The following is a 21,691-nucleotide window of genomic DNA, read 5'->3' on the forward strand; positions in this document are numbered from 1 at the left end:
GACTAACGTACGCGTTAGAGAATGTGTACGCCTTTATTTTGACCGATCGTGGGAATGGTTGTAGTGCAAATATCCTCAGAACGGTCTGGTGCGTGATTCTGCGTTGACCAGTTGTGGGGCCGTATAGGGTCACGGCCGTAGAATTACACTGCCATGCAAGGGCGATGTCCAGACACGGATCCAATCAGGTGGGACTTCTGGTCGATGGTTGAAACCCATGGTCTCTTGGGAGAGATAGTCGATGTGGGATGGTGGGGTGGGAACCCTATCCTGCTCTTATTCCTCTTCCACTTTCTTTTTCTTCTCTCCTCCTTCCTTTTCTCCTTCTTCTTCCTCGTCCTTCTTCTAACGTGAAATCTGATCACAGAACAATAACTACCACAAAATGGAAATCCAGATTTGACGACATTTGGTGCCAATCATGGCCTTATATAGGGCCATGAAGGGCCCTTACAAAGAGTCCAAATAAGGGGTCCAATAAGGGGACCCCTTTTACAACAAAATAAACTTTGGAAATTAGACGATGCAATGATACGGACGAATATGAACTCGACGATATGGACGAACACGGTGTGATGAATACATAGACTCGACGTAGACAAAAACATGAACATGATAAAACAACAAGTAGGACGAGCACGAGCTGCAAGAAATTCAAAACATGTGATGGCACGATCGTGCTTATCACCTGGGGTGTTAAACCCGAATGTCTGCACCGTAGCATTGGTGTGCCAATCGTGATGGCACAAACCGACAGGGGACGATGGTGACGATGAATGACGGCTTCAAAGACATGGCGGCGATCTTGGGCAGGCGCTCTCCATCAAGAACCCAGTACTTCGCCCAATGGGACATAAAGAGTAAAGCCACACCATCCGCGAGCACTTCTGACGTGGTAGGGATGAATGTTGCATATTTAGAAAAAGGGTCCACGACCACCAAGTGATGCAGGACGGACGACGTGGTCGTCGTCCTGCGGCGAAAGGTCGTGGTGTCCGTCGTCCTCCTCGGGGACGATCATCTAGGACGGCACGCCCGCTCTATGTGGGGGTGTCCCAGAAAGGTCTTGCGCAGGGTCCTCAATTCGTTGGGGCCGAAGGGTGTCTCTATCTTCGTGTGGTCGATGCTCCACGGATAGTCGTCGAGGCATTGGTGGGCCCGACTACCGGTGGGCGGGTAGGTTCAGCCAGCCAGATGACGAATACGGCGGCGAAGCATTGCAGCGGCAGCGTCAAGCAGCAGCGGCGTCGAGCAGCGGTGGCGTCGAGCAGCGGTGGCGTCGAGCAGCGGTGGCGGTTTTGGCGAGCGGCATCGGCGTGCGGCGTAGGCAAACGGCTGTGGCGGTGTCGAGCGGCAGCAGCGGGGTCTAGCGGTGGCGGCAGCAGCGTCGAGCGGCGGTGACGGCAGCGGCGAGCGGTGGCGGCGGCGGGCGGCGGTAGCGGCAGCGAGCGGCAGCGGCGAGCGGCGGCGGCGACAGCGAGCGGCAGCAGCGAGCGGCGGCAGCGAGCGGCGGCAGCGAGCGGCGGCAGCGGCGGCGGCCGGTGATGGCAGCGACGGCCGGTGGTGGCGGCGGTGGCCGGAGGCGATGGCCGGAGGTGGCAACGGTGGCCTGAGGTGGCAGCGGTCAGTGTCGGCGGCGGCGGCCGGCCGTGGCTTGGGCCGAGGTCCGGGCCGCTGGCGGGACCGCGGTTTGGGCTGTAGTCTAGGCCGGGGTCTGGGCCGGTGATGGGCCAGAAGGCCTGATGGGCTGGAGGCGGCCCGATAACGAAAGCCCACAGGGGTTGGGCTGACGTGGCCGCCTCGGGAAGTGTGCCGGCGGCTAAGGGTAAATTGCACCTTGGGGCGCGGACTTGCGGCGCCTCAGGGCACGGTGTCGGCGGCTGGGCATGATGGGCCCGGCCGACTGGTGCCGGCCCATTAGGCCGAATGGCCCATGGGGCTGGTTGGCTGAGCCTGGGCATGCGGTGGCGCCCGGCTCAGCCTGGCGCGGCAGCGCGGCTGGCGCGCTAGCAGCGTGGGCGACGCGGGTGGCACGGGTGCGGCACAGCGCGGTGGGTGGCGCGGGCGGCGCGGAGCGGCGCGGGCGGCGCGAGCGGCGCGCGAGGCGGCGCGGAGCGGCGCGGCGAGGCGGCGCGGAGCGGCGCGGCGAGGCGGCGCGGGGCACGGCGAGGCGGCGGGGCGCGGCGGCGGGGCGCGTAAGGCGGCGGGTGCGCGAGGCGGCGTGGGGCGCGCGGCGAGGCGAGCGGGGCGGCGCGGCGGCGGCGCGCGCGGCGGCGCGCGAGCCGCCTTCTTCTAGGTCACTCGGACCTCTTTCCAAAAAGTGGTTTCTATCAAAGGGAAAATCTATTGTTCTAATACATGAGGGCTCCTTATATAGGACCCATGAGGAAAATAAGGGAAAAACATTAATCTAAAAAATGGAAAATTTATCTAAACCTAGAGAAAAAAATATACGTAGATAACTTGAGGGCTTTGCCATTACCAAGATAGTATCCTGCCCACCCACCCGCGGAAGACATGTAATGAAATTCATCGAGATGGACTCCCATAGTCTGCTCGCCCTTGGGAGAGGTTCCAGCATTATTGTAGCTTTAGCTTTCTCAATTTTATATTTTTGACACACCAGGCATGAGAGAATATATGCCTCTACATCATGTTCCATTCCTGGCTAGTGATATCTGATGGACAAGAGTGCAAGCGTGCGCGCTTGTCCTGGGTGTCCGACGTGGGGTGCATCATGTGCTTTGTAAAGGCTCTTAGCAACCCACCAGTGCGCAGCAAATACAGTCAATTCCCATTCACACAAATTTATCCTCTTCAATCCAGAATCTCCTCGTCTCACCTACAGAAATATGCTTCATAAGGCGGCCAACTTCAGGATCATCTTTCAATACCAACTTTGTATCATCTAGAATGCGTCCTTGGACTACTGAAAATGAGGCCACAAAAATCTCTAGTTCTTTGTGCTTAGCACGCCCTGTTTTGTACTTCAAGTTGAAGTCAAACTCTGCCAAGACGTCTTGCCATCTAGCTTGCTTCGGGGTCAATTTCTTCTAGGACTCGAAGCAACTAGTGGCCATATTGTTAGTGTAGACCGCAAATTTTCCTCCAAGTAGATAGTGACGTCATACTCTTGGGCAATGTACCACGGTTGTCATACCATTCTCGTGTTATGAATACCTTCTCTCTATGTCAAACAGCTTGCGCCTCCTCTCGTAAGCCACGGGGTGTCCATCTTGCATCAAGACACCCCCAAGTGCAAAGTCAAGAGCATTAGTATGTACCTCGTAAGGCCAATAAAACTTGGGCCATATAGTTCTAGCTCACTTGAGACTGCTTTCTTCAACTCGTCGAATGCTCTTTGGTAACGGTCCGTCCATTGCCATTTTGTATCTTTCTTCATCAAATCTGACAACGGAGCAACTTGTCATGAAAAGCCTTTAACGAACTTCCAGTAATAATTGGCTAGCGCGAGGAAGGATATTAACTATGGTACTCTCTTCAGCACTACCCAATCTCGGATAGCCCTCACCTTATAGGGGTACATGCGTACATTCCATTCCCCGATTAGGTGACCAAGGAACACAATTTTTTGCTAGGAAAATTCACATTTCTTCGGGTTGAGGTAGTGCTCATGCTCCTTTAGCTTGGCCATCACCTTCCTCAGGTGCCTCACATGTCCATCACCTTAAAAAGACCCATAACATGTCACGCACGTCGTCTTCGGCTCATCTCTCTCCTTGATCTGCACTTGCTGGTACTCACTCTTCAAGTCCATCCCCGAGAAGAAGCAAGCATCCCCGAGCCTATCAAACAGATCTTCAGCATTCGGTGCAGGATATTTATTTTTCATTGTTACCTTATTGATCCCTTGGCAGTCCACGCAGAGTCAAAGTGACCCATCCTTCTTCTTTTGGAAGAGGATTGGTACACTAAAGGGTGCCTTGGACGGTCGAATCAGTTTGTTCTCCAACAGCTCTTGCAGTTGCTTTCGCAATTCCTCCAAGTACGCATGCGGCATCTTGTATGGTGCCCACGCAGGCGGACGGTTACCAAAAGTAATTCAATTTTATGGTCCACGTCCCACATGGGAAGCAACTTCGCTGGGAGTTGCACGAGCATCATTATGGCAAACTCTCGTAGTTTATCCACTATCGACCCTAGTAGTCCACCCGTGGCAGCACTGTGGTTATTGTCGTTGTTGGCACCACAACTAAGTGCAGCCAATCGGGATGGTGTACACCCCTACCTTCCACCCTTTTTTCGTGATGTCGGCCTCGTATGGTGACGAGGAAGGTCTCTTCCCCCTTCCTTAAGCAGTCCTTGACTTGCATCACAGACAATAGAGCTGTGTTTTGCAGTTTCTAGACCCCTTGGTCTCTCACAAAACATGGGTGAGATCCCTCAGGGAACAGTGTACCACCGTATTGGGGAAATACAATCGCACGAGCTCCCATCCAGAGGTCGAGACCTAGTACGACAGCAAAGTCATCCATGGGGGACACCGTGAAGTTGGTCTGGCCCTCCCACACTCCCACCTACAGCAACACCTTGGCCAGGCCGACAATGTCTCGCACCTCCAAGTTGACTGCCTTGATTTTCCATATACTTGGGGAAAACTTCAAGCCATGTCATTTTGCCACTCTTTCTGTGAGGATGTTGTGCGTTGGCCCGTGTCAACCATGGCTATAGCGGGTTTAATGTTGATGAGTACCAGTACGTGCAGGAGACTGAGACCTTCATACTAGACCAGAGCATCCCCATGCAATGCTGCCAGGCATTATAGAGGGTTTAGTGTTACCATACTGCTACCCTTGAGAAAGTCTGATTGGGCCAGGGACACGAACATCGTGTTGACGTCGGTGGCCGCCCCCGTACCCCTTGGGCAATCCCTCATAAAGTGGGGGCCCACGTGGCAAACAATTTGTTGCCCCCACCACCTACAGTCGCCTTCCCCAATCTTGGGCTCTTACCCTTGTCACGGCCTCTATCGTAGCTTGGTTTCTACTTTCTCTTCAGGCCTTGACTGGTTGGGGTTTTTGGTGCCTAAATGCATTCCTGTCGTGGCTTATTCCATTTTATGGATTTCCCTTACAGTTTTGCAGTTCTGTTGGCATGGAGGTCAACCATTCCTCCACAATTTGATATGCATCTTTAAGGTCTCGATAGTGCCTCCTCTCTAGCTCTGTCTAGGCCTAGTGGGAGAGTCCCTTCGCAAAGCAGTAGAGCTTGTCCCCCTCGGACATGTCTGTAATCCTCCTGAAAATCGACACAAATTGGTTGACATATTCTCTCGGAGTATCAGACATCCGAAGGTTGTCGAGCTCTCCCTGCGCATCCACGCAATGTTGCACGGCATAAAGTTGTCTTTAATTTCCTGCACAAAGTGGTAGGTGGCCAATCTCCGCCTTCCAAATATTGGCGCCACCATAATTTGGCATCTTCTAAGAGGAAGCAACTGGCCTGTAGGACTCTCTTCTCCTTTGGAATGTTGTGGATCTCAAAATAACTTTTGCAGTCGTATAAGAAGTCAGCCACATCTACCTCCTTGCGGGTGCCATTAAACTTTTAAGGTGGCATCATAACCTTTTCCCTTCCTCCACTAGGGTGAGTCTTGGGACTCTTGGTCCATCGTAATTCTGCCATTTTGAGCTTTAGAGACATCACGATCTCCGTAAGCTCGTGTAATGTGTCTTGTAAGTACTCGTGCCTCTAACTGGATTCCATTCTCAGGTCTTCGAGGTTGGAATTTGCTTCATCCTTGTTGTTGTTGACTAGGTCTTTAAACCCAAGACATCCTTCTGCAATAGGCATAACTCCTGCTGATGTCATTTTGCCTTGAAGCGTCTTTCTTCAAGTGACTTGGAGTGTCTAACAAACTCCATCTCTCCTCCAACATGTTCAAGAACACAGGCTGAAGAAGCCCAACTTCGCCCTGATACCAATTGTCACCCATCAAATCTCAATCTAGGACAAATGCTCAAATCTGGCCTGTACCGTCCTCAGTGCTTAGAGCAGAACATTGAGCAGCCTTGATCTCTTGCAACGGAAGTCTCTTGCAATAGCTTAAGTTTGCATAGAAGGGGTAAGAGGAAAGGGAGGGGACGCAGCCCCAATAGGGAATAGTCTCATTACATACATATCATTGGAGGTTACATTGTAGTCATAAACATTACGCGGGGTAAGACCAGGGTTGATACCAAAGTGACGAGACGAGGTGCAGTACTCCTAGGTAGTGTCACCCTTGCGCCTTGAAGATCGTCACTCCACGCGTGCCCCCCTAGCCCCACCACTACACGCATGCCCCGGGCCAGGCACCGCACACTCGTGGGCACGGCAATCACACACGCCATCCCACCCTTGGCGATCACACACGCCACCAACGCCCGCGTTGACACCTTTCGCACAGTCTGCTTGGGTGTCGTCGTGCTCGGTGCCTCAATCTAGGCGCAGCCCCCTCAGCGCTACCTGAGAGCACGCCACGCACCTGCGCTGCCTTTGCGCTCACTGTGCACCAATGCCTTAGTCTCGTGGAGGAATGTCTCCTGCCCTGGCCATGCACACGCGATGCATGCGATGCCTGCACATAGTTGCGCGGCTCCGCGCACAACTCTGTGCACCACACCACGGCACTGCCACCTAGCCTGTGAGTCCTGCACACGTTGCATGGCACCCCCGCGTACGTTTCCATCAACTCGCGCGCCTAGCACACGCAGGTCTTCTCTGATCCGTCATGCTGAAGCATTGACGGGCACACGCACCATCCGTAGTGTATTAACACCGGGGGGTGATGGCCTAAAAGATCAGGGTAGGGTGTCACCACCCATAGTGTATTGCAGAATCGCACTAAATAGAACTCAGTCATTAAAGATTGTGAGTCTACACGCGAAAACGCCCTTCCCAATAAGAACGCAGGCCTCTAGGGAGGAATGCCTCATAGTGAGGGGCGTAATACTAGGGAGAGGCCAAAATGACAAGGAATCGTGGAGAAACTGAGAGGGACGGTCAAGGTAGAGCTTTAAAGCATAGATGGAGGATTTTCTTATTAAATTTTCTGATATAGAAATATTACATAAAATTTAGATTTTTTGAGAGATAAAGGGATGGATTCTATACGCTAAAAGGGGTAGATTTGGGCAGGGATATAAAGAGGAATTGAAGGAAAATAAGAAAATTGAAATAGATAGGGGAAATAGTAAAATTACTTCTTAATATGTCAATGCTCATCTTTTGAACCTCTGACACCTCTCTCCAAATAGTATCGTCTATTTTTACATGATTGCATTTTTCAATATAAGAAGAGGAAGATGAATGAATGAAAACTTCAAAACACTTGCAACAACCAGGTGGAATAACTTGTATCTTGGAAAGACTATTTATACATGGAGTAGACCAAATACAATGCTCTTTTATTTCTTAATCACTTTCATCTACATTTTATTCTCTTTCCTAATTAGTGGAGGCCATCATCACTTAAAATTTGTGCTCCTCTTTTGGAGGGAAAATGATTTGCTCCTTGGTTTTTCCAAGACCTGTGACTTGAAAGCCCGTCAATTTGCCATTGAGTTCTCTGTTTCTTTCGTTTGGCCTTTCCTTCTTGCTTAACCCCATCTATGACTACAAATGCAAGCTCACTACCACCACCTCCATTCCACATCTTTTCTTCCACCTCCTTGTCTTATGCCCCCCCATTCTACCATATTCCTCCCCATTCCATCATGTTCCACCCCCTTTCGCCAGTTCGCCCATTCCACCCAAATCATACCTTTCACACCTTTCCTTTGACCCGTTCCACCCCTTACATTCTCATTCCATCCTTTTGCTATTACATCCCTTCCAAGCCTTGGCAATTCACAATAAATTTACCAGAGAAATAAATTGTATTTAGGACTTTAAAATAGTAACTTTATCATATTAAATTTTATTATTATTCTAATTTAATTATTGAATTTTCTGATTCGGCCCTATAACTGCCCAGGGGTTCAGGGCAGCCAGAAATTTGTCCACTTGTGGTGAACTTTCACACCATCCCTGGGAGTAGGCTCTCTCCAAGATATCCCAAATGGGTGAATTCTGTAGATGTTCCCCAGACTTGCACTATGTCAAATCTAAGATGTGGCGGTCTATTGCCCTCAATCTCCAGCAAGTTGCGCTCAGGACCTCATTACTTAAATTAGTAAGTTCTAGACAGACTCTCAAAGCATATGCATTGGTGCCTGCCAGACAAGAGGCAGGATGTGAACTAGTGACACACACTTGATTCCCGTCCCGTCCACATCCAATGTGATTGAACCTGGTACCAAGTGGGCCCCAAGAATATATTTTTTTTCAAAAAAAAGGCAAGCAATAGAATATTCTTCAAACATTTATAATTTTTAATGTGGGATCCAAAAATATGCAATAAAAATTGTAATATGCTAGAAAAGGTCCAAACACGCGACCGAAATTTCATTGTGTGATTGTGTGGTGCGATTTTTGCACCGTACTTTGCACTGAATATTCACACACTGCACCGTACAGCAGCAAATATGCTAATTTTCGGTAATAAGAACAAAGGCGTACTGCGAGCGGTCTGATTTTGTACGAACATGTGCGATGTGAGTTGCGAATTACCGCACGATTTCGCACCGTACATCGCATTGTGCCTTTGCTGCAAGCGAAAATTCGCACAAACCGTGCGAAATTTCGCACCGCACCGCACGACCTTCTCTACGTCTCACTGTCTCAGTAGCCGGTAACGGGACGGGGACGCGTGACGCGTTTGTCCCGTCCCGTTCATCGAGCTCGAACTTGGGTAATTTATGTCGGAAGTGCTTGCCTGCTGGCCGGATGATCGTCGCCGACGGGCAGAAGACGAGACCCGTCGGCAAAGATCTCATCTTTCTCGAGGAAGAGTACTTCCCATTGTTCCCGAATTGAAGATTTTTGAATTTTTTGGTTCTGGGAATCCCTCAATCGTTGACGAAGATGCCGGAGAACGTCGCCGAGAGCATCGCACGATACGCTCCTCCGTTCCAACGGTATTTTACGGTTCTTTTTTCATCCTTCTTCGCGGAACCAATTTTGATTCCAAGTTTCCTCTCGATTTTTGGAATCTTGGGCTTTTGCACGGTTAAGCTGTTGATGACCTTGATTGCTAGGGTTTTTGCGTTGTTTTCTTGGAATAATTCGTCCGTGAAATTGACTTCTTTTAGTGGGGATCATTCTGGCTCTGATGTATTTTCTTTAATTTTGATTCAGGAATCGCTCGCTCGGTCGGCGGAAGTCTGGAGGTCGTTTCTGATAACTCTTCTTAATATTCTTGCAATTAAGAGAAAAAATCCAAATATTCTTTTGCAAAAAATTTTGCCCGCAGTCGGCATTCCGCTTGTTTTTGCTAATATTTCTTCCTGTTTTATCACATTTATTTGATGATTTTGGGACGCTGCGGGAAGATTTTTGGGGTTATGAATCGGTAGCAATTTTCTGTCTGGGATTCGCGTCTTTGTCCATTTATAACGCCATTGATTTTGTAGGTTAATTTATTTTGTTCGTAATCCCTCTGTTGACAGATCGGTTGGAAAGGTTAAATTATGCTTCCGGCCATGACGCAGAAAATATTCAGTACCAGTCAAGAAATTTCCCTACTGGTCAGAAAGAAAAGCCATCTATGGCGATTCCGATTGATGGGTGCGCGGGCAGCAATGCCGCAAGATGGCTGAGAGAACGTAAGCATTTTAAACTCTTGATTTCCAGGGAATCATTTTTATTGAAATTCGCTTCCAACTTTTAAATTCAAATGTTTCAATCCGTCTTACGCAGTGAGAGTTTTCTTCTAGTAATGATCTGGGTTTCGTGTTTTTTCGTATCACATGTCATCTATGTTATCTGTGCATTATCAAATTTAAATTTTATTAATGTGAAGAATTATTCATTTATTGATTTGTCTACAGGTTGGGCAAATGCGCTTCAATCCTGTAATGACCCAGCCGCAGATCGACAAGGTGAGCATGCTTTATTAGAATTAAGATTGACATAAAGATGTTCTCTTTGACTAACTTTTGTTTGGGTTGGTGGATATGAAGACTTTGTCATTCGAATTCTCGAATCTTGTCATCATAGTTATTACCCATGTTTAGGCGTGAACAAATGACGATGACAATGATGATGAAAAATTCAACAGATGGATGACATGAGTAAATGCTCCATTTGAGCTTGCAATTGATGGCTGACAATGACGGATCTGGGAAATAGGATGACAGTGGCAGTGATAATGAATGCTCTTGGAAATCTTGTCACCATCATCATCATCATCATCATCATCTTCGTCCACTCTCCATCAACATCATCGATGTGTTGATCATGGATTCCAGGTTGTCTCCCCCTTTCCTTCCATAAAAAAAGAACATCGTCAGGCTCAATTATAATTAGTCCACAAAGTTAATGGCTTGGTTGAAGAGGCAGATTCCTATTGCTCTCTCTTATAAATTCTTGAATTAGAGTGGATTAGTTTCTCTGTGTAGAGAATTCCAGCACAGTTTAAAATGGATGACCATGTTTAATTATCGTGTATGTCCAATGTTCTGATGATACATTGGGATCAGGTTTGGAGGTAATTGTTTCACTTGGAGGTAAATTATGGGACCAGGGAATGTGTGATTGATATTTCTATTTATTTTTTTTGAAAAACAATAAAAGCAGACAAACCGGTTTTGTACGGTGGAGCCGGTGGACCAGCCTGGGGTCAGTTCAATCTCCCTCATCAAGTGGACTTCTTGGCTGAGCTACGGCGTGCATATCATGGTTCTCTCTCTTCAGGATCCGAGAACTTTGGCTGATATTCCATTTGGGCCAACAATCTTATATGGGCTGTAATCTCTCTCTCTCTTAGTATCCTTCAGGGTATGGCACTTGGAGTATCACTATCTCTCTTCTCCAACATCCTGATTCTTCAATATAAATTTTTCTGTATATATTTATATATATATTTCTTTAAAAAAATCAATAGTATCTATCTCGATAAATTTTATTAATGGGCCAATATTCTTATTCATCGTCATGATATGTTTCTCTCTCCCACTAATATTTATGATCAGTAGTGTTTGCTCTGTGATATCCGTCCTGATATCTTGTCCAACATCCTGATTCATCATCACAAATATTTACTATATTTTCTTGTTTAAAAATAATCTATAATGTCTATCGGCGCCAGGCATGGGCCTTTGAGGATACTGTATTTATGGGACAGTATTTATACTCTGCTTTATGATCTATTTCTCTCTCGAAATAATTTTTATGTTCAGTAGTGTTTGCCCAGTAGTATTAGTCCTGATATCCAATATCTTATGCTCCCATATCAAATATCTGAAAAAAAAAGTCAGTGTCAGTTGACTATATTGGATACTGGGAAAGATATCATCATCATTTGAATTTATCTATACTGGATCTTTTATGTTGGAGTTCGTTTTCCTAATATTAGATATTAGCAAGATGTGTAGATTTGTAAGTCCATGCCGGACTAAGTTGTCTTTTGTTGTCTCATCGAGGTCCTGGATGTCCTGCCCCATTTTTGCATTGCCTCTATGGTTAATGCATATGGAGACGGTAAAAAACATGCATCAATGCTCTAAAAAAACTTTAAAATAATTTAATTAGCGACAGTAATTCAATTCAATTCTAAATTATATTATTCAATTCTAAATTCAGAATTTTAAGATCTAACCACATTAATTATTATTTGACATAAACATCTTACATTCTGAATCAAAATTGTAATTAGACCAATTAACATGAGATACTAAGCGATAAGTAAAATTTATTTCAAATTAGTCTTTATATTGAGTGGACAAGGTCGAGGTGTACAAAATATGACTGCACTAACTAATATATTTGATTTAATCTCATTAAATGTATAATTCATGTATCATCAAAATAACTCATTAAATTTTAGTGATGATTGTATTCAATGGTTATGAAATAAATTATTAACATTTTAATGAATTCTCTGAATTACAAGAACATTTGAACAAATATAATAATTATAATAATTTTATAAATAAAACTCTGAAATTTCAATAGCAGGTTCAAGCTAAACAAATAGAAAAACTTTAACATTGTCATTTCTAAAGTTTGACTGGCAATTTGATACCTATCTATCAGTCGTCATCTTTGTCAGCTGGGTCTCATTTATTCTTTTAAAAAAAAGTATTCGTATACATTGCATCAAGTATGTGTACTTACCTGTTTGTCGCCGTAAAATGAGCAGTAAACTAGGTGAGGAAGAAAATAAGCAATAAATAAAAAATTAATTAAATTGCCTAATGAAAAATTGCACCGCTAATTGATTCATGTAGAAACAGAGCCACATAATATTTTCTAAAAGGAAATCACATTTACCAAAAACAGTTACACGGTAAAGTCACATAGACATGAACAAAAGAAGAGACAGATTTTAACAGTAAAGAGGCTAAAGTAAAAAAAAGATAAGTTAACTACCCAACTATAGAGAGGAAAATAATGAAATAGATATAATAATAAACTCAAGAAATCGTCCAAGTTAACAAAATGAAAAGTCAGATGTCAAAACGTTATTTGAAAAATGAGAATAGTAAAGATTTCTAACTTAAATTTACAAACTTAGGATCATTTTTATAGAAGTCCTAATATAATACTTTTTTTTGACAGAGCATTAATAAAAAAATGTTAAAATGTTGTAATAAAACTCTATTTTGTAATAAATTGTTTTGAAAATAATGTCAGATATTGGAAATCTCAACATCCAAAACCGGTATCCGACATCAGCATCCAAGCATAAAGATGATATCGGATGTCAACATGGAGATGGATACCGAAATCAGGATACCGGATGGGGTGGACGTCTTTTTCTTCAATTCCGTCTCCGAAAGCAGCATCCATCCTGATATCGGCATCCTGGATAGGGAAATACAAATGATTAGTATTCAGGCCCTTTCACTAGATGTTTAGGGCAAAAATTAGTGAGGCTAAAGTGTTATGATCTGTTTAGGCTAAAATGTTATGATATTTACTAAGTTGGTCTTTCCATGGGCAGTTTAGGAACTACTGAATTGCTGGACTGTGTTATAGGCCTAGGACTTTGGACTAATATGCGGAAAGCAGAAGATAGGCGCTGGACTATATCCGTATTCGGGGCACAGGGGTAGTATTTCAGGGTTTTGCTTGAAAAAGCGTTGAAACTATTTTTGTGAGAATCGTCTCTGTGCAGCGTTCGTCCTTACCCTTCTGCACTCACGAAGGTTTGCTTCCATCTGCTAATTCTCTCTCTCTCTCTCTCTCTCTCTCTCTCTTCTTTGTCAATTCTCTCCCTATTCTTGGTCAATTCTCTCTCTAGCTCTCTCTGTTCTTTGTCAATTCTCTCTCTCTCTCTCTCTCTCTCTCTCTCTCTCTCTTCTTCGTCAATTCTCTCTCTAGCTCTCTCTCTTCTTTGTCGATTCTCTCTCTCTCTTCTTCGTCAATTCTCTCTCTAGCTCTCTTTCTCTTATTTGTCAATTCTCTCTTTCTCTCTTCTTCGTCAGTTCTCTCTCTAACTCACTCTCTTCTTCGTCAATTCTCTCTCTAGCTCTCTTTCTTCTTTGTCAATTCTCTCTCTCTTCTTCGTCAATTCTCTCTCTAGCTCTCTCTCTTCTTCGTCAATTCTCTCTATAGCTCTCTCTCTTTCTCTCTCTCTCCTCTCTTTCTCTCTCTTCTTTATCAATTCTCTCTTTCTCCCCCTCTATCTCTCTCCCCCCTCTTTCTCTCTCTCTTTTTTGTCAATTCTCTTTCTTTCTCTCTCTCTCTCTCCTCCCGTCCTCTCTTTCTCTCTCTTCTTTATCAATTCTCTCTTTCTCCCCCTCTATCTCTCTCCCCCCTCTTTCTCTCTCTCTCTTTTGTCAATTCTCTTTCTTTCTCTCTCTCTCTCCTTCCCTCCTCTCTTTCTCTCTCTCTCTCTCCTCTCTTTCTCTTTCTCTCTCTCTCTCCTCTCCTTCTCTCCTCTCATTCTCTCTCTCTCTCTCCTCTCTTTCTCTATCTCTCTTCTTTGTCAATTCTCTCGCCCCCCCTCTCCTCTCTTTGTCAATTCCGTCTCAGTCTCTCTTTGTCAATCCTCTCCCTCCCCTACTCTCTTTCAGCCAATTCTAATCTCTCTGCATCTCCCAATTGTCTCCCTCTCTCTCTCTCTAAATTCCTGGGTCTCGATTCACTCACCACCCGTTCGCGGAATTGCCTACCCGAGATCAATTAATTTCATTCTATTCCTTCAACAATACCATCCTCTTCAGCTTACTCTCCCGAAAACTTTCTCCTCTTTCGTTGAAAAAAAAACAACTCAACCCACACAAATCTCTACTAATTACTCACCCATGCAGAGATAGAAAGAAGAAAGAGAGCTTCTCCCGATGGCGTTACGAAGCCCTCTCGGCGTTCCATTCTCTTCTCTTCCTCTCGAAGGCAGCGCCTTCTCTCGCCCTTCTTCGAGCTCCGTCGCCTTCAATGCCAGCCGTCGATGTCCATCATCCTCTTCAACTCTCTTCAACTCTCCGGTACGTTTCCTTCTCCTCAAATCTAAGTTCATGGGGGCTCTTTCCTGATGAAATTTCATCGCAAAGATTAGAGCTTTCAAGAGGGTAAGCGAGGATGAACTCTCCGACGGGTCCGACCCGTTCGAAATGGACGAAGAAGAGAGGAGAGAGTGGAGAAGGAAGATCCGCCAGGTGATCGGTTCGGTGCCGGACGTTGACGAAGAGGACGACGCGGACGAACGCCGGCGGAAGATGGAGAAGCTGCTCGCAGAGTACCCGCTGGTGGTGGAAGAGGACGACCCCGATTGGCCGGATGACGCCGACGGATGGGGATTCAACTTCAACCAGTTCTTCAACAAGATCACCATCAAGAACAGGAAGAAGGCGGATGATGATGATGGGGATGATGATGGCGGCGAGGAGATTGTCTGGCAGGATGACGATTACATCAAACCCATGAGGGATGTTACAGCCAACGAATGGGAGGACACGGTGTTTAGAGATTTCAACCCTCTTGTTATCCTTGTCCACAACAGATACAAGAGGTTGAATGGTTCTCTCCTTCATCATCACCATCATCAGCATCATCATCATCATCACCATCATCAGCATCATCATCATCATCATCATCATCATCATCATCATCATTATAATCATCACCACCACCATCATCATCATTGTCGTCGTCGTCTTCTTCTTCGTGGTCGTCATCAGCATTATCATCATCAACCTCCTCATTGTCCTTGTCCTCATCGTCGTCCTAGTCATCGTCATCTTCTTCCAATTATTCTTCATCGTTGTCATCATCTTACTGTTATTAACCCTATTGTTCTCCTTGTCCACGACAGATACAAGAGATCGGATGGTTCTCTCCATCATCATCATCATCATCATCATCGTCTTCTTCTTCTTCGTGGTCGTCATCAGCATCATCATCATCAACCTCCTCATTGTCCTTGTCCTCATCCTCGTCCTAGTCATCATCATCTTCTTCCAATTATTCTTTATCATCGTCATCATCTTACTGTTCGTACTAGTATTTCTTCATCATCGTCATCATCTTACTGTTATCACTAGAATTTCTTCATTATCGTCATCTTCTTCGTATTATTTCCCATCGTCATCTTCTTCGTATTATTTCCCATCGTCATCATTATAATCAGCCTCATTATCGTTTTCTTCCATATCATCGACGGCATCGTCATTGTTTATTCATTATCATCATCATCACCATCTTTCGTTATTATGAACATCTATTGCTCTATTCTTCTCTATCATCATCATCACCGTCATCATCATCATCATCTTTCATTATTATGAACATCTGTTGCTTTCTTCTTATTTATCAGCATCATCACCATCATCATCATCATTTTTTGTTATTATGAACATTTGTTGCTTTCTTCTTATTTATCAGCATCATCACCATCATCATCATCATCAGCTTTTGTTATTATGAACATCTGTTGCTTTCTTCTTCTTTATCAGCGTCATCACCATCATCATCATCATCATCATCATTAGCTTTTGTTATTATGAACATCTGTTGCTTTCTTCTTCTTTATCACCAATATCACCATCATCATCATCATCATTATCTTTCCTTATTATGAACATCTGTTGCTTTCTTCTTCTTTATCAGCATCATTACCATCATCATCATCATCATCATTATCTTTCGTTATTATGAACATCTGTTGCTTTCGTCTTCTTTATCAGCATCATCACCACCGTCATCATCATCTTCTTTGTCAGCATCATCACCATCATCATCATCTTTCTTCATGATCAACATCATCAAGCTCTGGGATTTTCTACTAGGCCACGGGAAAACGAGAGAGCCCGGCTCGAGCTGGAGAAAGCTGTGCAGATGTTCTGGGAGAGTGGACTACCTTCACCCAGGGTTCGGATTGTTTCAGGGATCTCCAGCTTCGTGAGTTATTATTTCTCTCTGTGGCTAATGTTCATGCACACAAAATCTTCTTGCAGTGTGCTGCTGTTGATGCAGTTGTTGAGCAAGATCTAGCATCGGTTCTTGGCGTCTCCAACTTTCCGGAGATCGTCTTTACAAAGGCGGGAAAGATTCTTCACCGAGACAAAGGTACTCCGGAGGAAGAACTGACATATATTGATCTCTTTCTGGAATAAATTCCAAGAAGCTTCTAGAACATTAGTGTTTTATTTAGAACATTAATGTTCTAGGAGCTTTGTGGAAGCTTGTAGAACAACGCTAATTTTTCATTTTGTTTACTCTCATCCCTTTACTCTTGGTGGATTATTGAACTTGGTTGGATACATATTTCAAGCTCCATTAAGTTAAGATAAGATCCTTAACAATTTCTCTCGGTCTCTGAAAATTCCAAGTTTTTGCAGTTGTTCGAACCGCAGAGGAATGGTCTAAGATGATGGCATTCTTCTACTACAATGCAGTCCGTCCCCCATGGTTGGAAAAAACTGCTGGCCAAAGTCAAGAGAAGATTCCTTCTCTACCATCGGAAGAGAGTCTCGTGTAAGGCTAGCTATCCTGCCTGCATGCAAGTGATAGTAAAGTAGAGTTGATGGGGAAGAGTTTTCTGTTTTCTGGGAGTTAATCTTGGGTGCATTTAATTGGTTTGTTTGTCAGGCTTGTTATCAATTTTGGTTGTAGAAGTAATTTGTGAAGACAAAAATGTGGAAACTCATTATTGTAGAATTACCGTGGTGCAAAATACTAAGTGAAGGTTGTCTGTTAAGGAGTTTGATTAGACGTATGTAAACTCAAAATCATGAGACTTTGAAGTGCATCCATTTCCATGAGTATGGACACCTCTATTCGATGTTTTTTTATTATTTCGAGCTCTCTTTTACGTCAACTCACAACTTACATTTATTTGCTTCGTCCCAAGAATTGATTCCATCTCCTTCCAAAACTACAGGGCAAGAAGACGATATTTGAATTGTTTATACATCTTTTGGGGGTACTTTCTCAAATTATGGCATCTCCAATTAGGGTACTGAATTCTCTGAATTTTTTTATATCAGACTCAGTATTCCATAAATTTGCTTGATCTCCCCTTGCTTGGTTACTTTCAGCCCTAAATAGATCCCACTACCAAGACTTATAAATAACAATAGCATTCTTATTCATATTGGGATTCTGCAACTTCTCACTTGCCTTTGGAAATGAGTCCATGTCCTTATTGTTTGGCTAAATTATCATAACCAATAAATGAGGATAAAATATCATATAATTGAGATGATAACACTGGCTATTTTGGGTGAGATGGACTATCTATTCTCAGCTGTAAATATTCAGCCAGATGACACCTGCTTTTGATAATAAATCACATGATACAGTCAATCTAGTTTATATAGTCTGTCGTCCGAAATGATAATACATCCATTTCATTAAGTGAACTTGCAATCTATTATGCTGATATGAACAAAGGTCTAATATCATTTCTTATGAATATTTACATCTCAAGTCACCATGTATTATCATTTCTCATGCAAAAATTATTAATATTATGTTATATGATATTATTGATGTGATTTTAGTTTTAAAAAACATATAATAGTATGGCTAGAAAATGAAGAAAATTCTAGGTAATCTACCATAGTTGTTCATTAATAGTACACAATCATTTTTCATTAATGATTGCTAGGTAGATAACATCTTGAATATACATGTGCTACTTGGCTATTATAACAAACTAAGGAAGGTCACTATTGATTGTAATCAAACCCAAGGAAAATAAAATAAGAATATTCAAAGTCAGTTGAAACTTATAGTGGATGATAATCTCCGGATTTTGTGAAAGGGCTTTGGTGCTGAGATATGTGTTCAATATCAGTGAAGATTAGTTCATATTGGTTATAGAAACTCTTAGAACTCAAGGTATAATTTTTTTTACAATACATGATGGGTTATCTCCTAATCAAGTCAAGCATATTAGAACTAACTGAAAAAGAAAAATAGAAATGGTAAATGAGATGAATATATAATTTCATTAGGCTAAATAAATTCTCAAAAATCAGAATAATCAAGCTATTCATCCTTTCTCCAAATTTTAGCCGTTGTATTCATGTGGGCAACAAGCCACTCTCACTCCAATATTATGTTTATGTTCATTGAACACTTTTTTATTCATAATTACTTTTTATGATGTAAATAATAAAATCCTTTAATACGTGTCGTGACTAAGTAATTTTTATGTGATCATAATAAAGTGATCACTTGTATTTAAACATGATTTAAAATGATATTCAAGAAGAGCATCAAAAGATTTGGGTAGAATAATATTTTTCCGTCCACTCATATGAGGAGTATGAGAGATCCTATAGCCATTAGTGTGATGGAAATATATGTGGCTATCAAACCAATCACATGTTGCACATCACGTTCATTGTTCATTAATACGATAAATTCATTATAGTGCATGCGTGATGCTTATAATGAAGTGCATGACTACATGACTCAACATAGTGACTTACAATGAGACCATAATACATAGGTCACTAATCTTTAAGTATGTGTTCTAAGTAGTCATCTTTGAAAGATACTCAATAAGGACATCAAAGTATTCAGATAGAATAACACTATCGAGTCTTACTCATATGACGCGTATGACTAGTCTTGTAACCATCAGTGTGGAGACACTTAGGATAGATAATGGTTTCTCTTTATCGAAAATAGCTCACTTGATTGATTTGCATCAATCCATGAATGGTATTATATCACACTCTCAATCATGCTGATTAATGTCATGGTTTTGTAAGTGGCCCTTAGATCTGAGAGACCAAGACATCTTATGGATGGACACTTGTTCTTTATACTATGTCCTCTGAGTTCCTAGTAATAGAATTCTAAAAAATCTTAGTTTGGGTTTAATAAAAATTCATGAAGATGATTGAGTAGTCAAGATGGATCATCTATCCTTGGTATTAGAGGATACAGCTCAAGGAATATGATGCAATGAAGCCCATAGCTAAGGTATAGGAATACAAGATAAGAGTTCTCCATTGATTTATGAACACATCAGTACTAACTGAGATGTTGATTATGGTTTGAAAATTTGCCATTTTTTTAGTCATCCTAGGAGCGCCAAATAGAGGGATTATACATACATGGTAACAAATGATAGACAGGTTTCATGAGTAAGGCGATACACACTCCTTTGTATCTTCTATAACACGAGGAGACCTATCAATGGGGTTAATCGATACGATATTAATTAATCCATATGATAATATAGTTAATTAATTTATAAGGACAATAAATATTATTGGGCTAATGAAGACTAATACATAGGCCTGGAGGGTCACACACAAATGGTCTTTTGGATATCGAAAGATATACTTAAAAGTTTGGAATTTTTTATAAAAAATACCCACTTAATATAAATAGGGGAAGGCCTTGAACCAAATTTACCCGTGCCAGAATTGTTCGAGGATCTTCTCCTTCTTCTCCCTTATCCCCTTGAATCATCTCGATTCCTGATACGATCAAGATGGTGTTATGACCATGGAGCATGAATAAAGCTCATCAAGAGGAAGGAGGAACTTTGATGTGCCAAGGGTCATGTAGATACATCTAAGCCTGCAGCAGCTCAATATGTCTTACCCTAGAATCCAATAAATGATAGATACAATCAGTGCCAAGTATTTTGATCAATCAAAGTCTTATCTTGCTGAAATCTGTTGAGTTTCATCCATATCAAGGCTATATAATCCAAAAAAAGTGTGGATACATGAAGGATTTATGTTGGGTTCTGTTCAGGTAAATAGTTTCTCTGATTGAATCCCTATGAATATATGCATAATATAATGTCTAATTGCAACTCAGGATGATTCATTTCATAGTTTTGTAAACGATCTTTAAACTTAACAAAAAAATATTGTGCATGGGCAATTGTTTCTTTATTATAACCTATGAGTATCTATTTGGGGGATTCCAAACAACAAGCTGAGAAGGAAAAAAAAGTACATGAAGATGATTGTGTCACTAGGATGAGATCATTCTCCATAGGTATAACAGGATATTGACCCAAAGAAGATTATAAAATTAAATCAATGTCAAGGGTAGTTGCTTTTGGGTTCTAGGGGCATGATTAACTGTCCAATAATAACTTACACAGAAAAAAATCAAATTAGAATGGTCACATAACCTTGTTTAGAACTAATTCCAATCTTACATTCCTCCCTAATAGAGTTTCTTCAAGTCTTTCACATGCTCAGCCTCTAGACATATCCATGCAGTTGATGTTAGAATGGAAGTCATCTTGATTGTCTTCAATACCCCTTGAGAGTCTAGTTGATCCTTAAGTCACGTTAGAAGAAGTGGGATTTTGAGAAGAGGAGAAGAAAATGGGGGGCTTTCCTGATCCGGTGGTCCCGTTTAATAATTTTTAAATTTAAATTTTTCATAAAAGCCCTTATAACTTAGGTATATCCAACAATCTCAATAGATCTTTTGTGTGCGACCCACTACGGCAATGTATCGGTCGTATGAATAACTATAATGTCCCAATAATGTACAATAGTCAACATTACTAATTTATTTTATCAACAGATAAATTCATTAATCGATCTTTGATTTAACCCAATTGATAGGATAAGTTTTCAGCCCATGGAGTGCCAAGCTTAAATCTCATTCTCAATAAGATTCATGATAAATTAGCTCTCTCATGGAACCTTTACCTTCATTTGTCACCATATACTTATAATTATTCATTCCCGTTAGGCTCTCAAATGATTTAAATCATGGTTAACCATCAAATCCTTATCTATCATTTGAATGACTACTAATGCATAACGGAGGTTATTGGATAAAGTCTTCTCCAATATTTTCTACCATACCCAGGTATTTAATGCATATTCTTCTTTGAGTCAATCTCCTCTTATACTAAGATAAAATGATCCCCTCTTGACCGTTCAATTACCTTGTGTGTTTCTTTATATATCTCAGATAAGACTAATTTGAATCATGTGATTAGGGACTTGTCCATCAACAGAATTTCATTGGTGACTCAGTTCCTAAAACCACTAACACAACTCTGACATAAATCAACCTTATCAGCATTTAGTTGTAATACCATTGAGGAATTCATATGGATCAGTTTAATGAATGTTTTCCCTAAATAGGACCTATCATTCACCCTAAGTGTCTCTACACTAATGGCAACAAGATCAGCCATACT

At 42.5% G+C, this 21,691-nt stretch overlaps 2 protein-coding genes across 5 annotated transcripts; both read left to right on the forward strand.

Annotated features, from left to right (window-relative positions):
- The first annotated feature begins 8,817 nt into the window (after positions 1-8,817).
- Positions 8,818-10,904, forward strand: LOC144705921 (uncharacterized). Of its 2 annotated transcripts, none has more exons than XM_078578789.1 (5): positions 8,818-9,020; positions 9,241-9,272; positions 9,552-9,707; positions 9,933-9,983; positions 10,678-10,904. In XM_078578789.1, the coding sequence occupies exons 1-5, from the start codon at positions 8,968-8,970 to the stop codon at positions 10,815-10,817; spliced, it is 432 nt and encodes a 143-aa protein (XP_078434915.1). In that variant the 5' UTR covers positions 8,818-8,967; the 3' UTR covers positions 10,818-10,904. The 2 variants fall into 2 exon arrangements, with proteins under 2 accessions (XP_078434915.1, XP_078434916.1); XM_078578790.1 differs by having other exon boundaries at positions 8,819-9,020; positions 10,681-10,904.
- A 2,193-nt stretch (positions 10,905-13,097) lies between these two features.
- Positions 13,098-17,245, forward strand: MRL7-L (Thioredoxin superfamily protein). Of its 3 annotated transcripts, none has more exons than XM_078578530.1 (6): positions 13,098-13,253; positions 14,361-14,534; positions 14,601-15,058; positions 16,335-16,416; positions 16,503-16,614; positions 16,887-17,245. In XM_078578530.1, the coding sequence occupies exons 2-6, from the start codon at positions 14,391-14,393 to the stop codon at positions 17,024-17,026; spliced, it is 936 nt and encodes a 311-aa protein (XP_078434656.1). In that variant the 5' UTR covers positions 13,098-13,253; positions 14,361-14,390; the 3' UTR covers positions 17,027-17,245. The 3 variants fall into 3 exon arrangements, with proteins under 3 accessions (XP_078434656.1, XP_078434657.1, XP_078434658.1); XM_078578531.1 differs by having other exon boundaries at positions 14,606-15,058; XM_078578532.1 differs by lacking the exon at positions 13,098-13,253 and having other exon boundaries at positions 13,883-14,534; positions 14,606-15,058.
- The last annotated feature ends 4,446 nt before the right edge of the window (positions 17,246-21,691 follow it).

Source organism: Wolffia australiana, chromosome 7, assembly GCF_029677425.1.
Source record: "Wolffia australiana isolate 7733 chromosome 7, ASM2967742v1".
NCBI lineage: Eukaryota > Viridiplantae > Streptophyta > Magnoliopsida > Alismatales > Araceae > Wolffia > Wolffia australiana.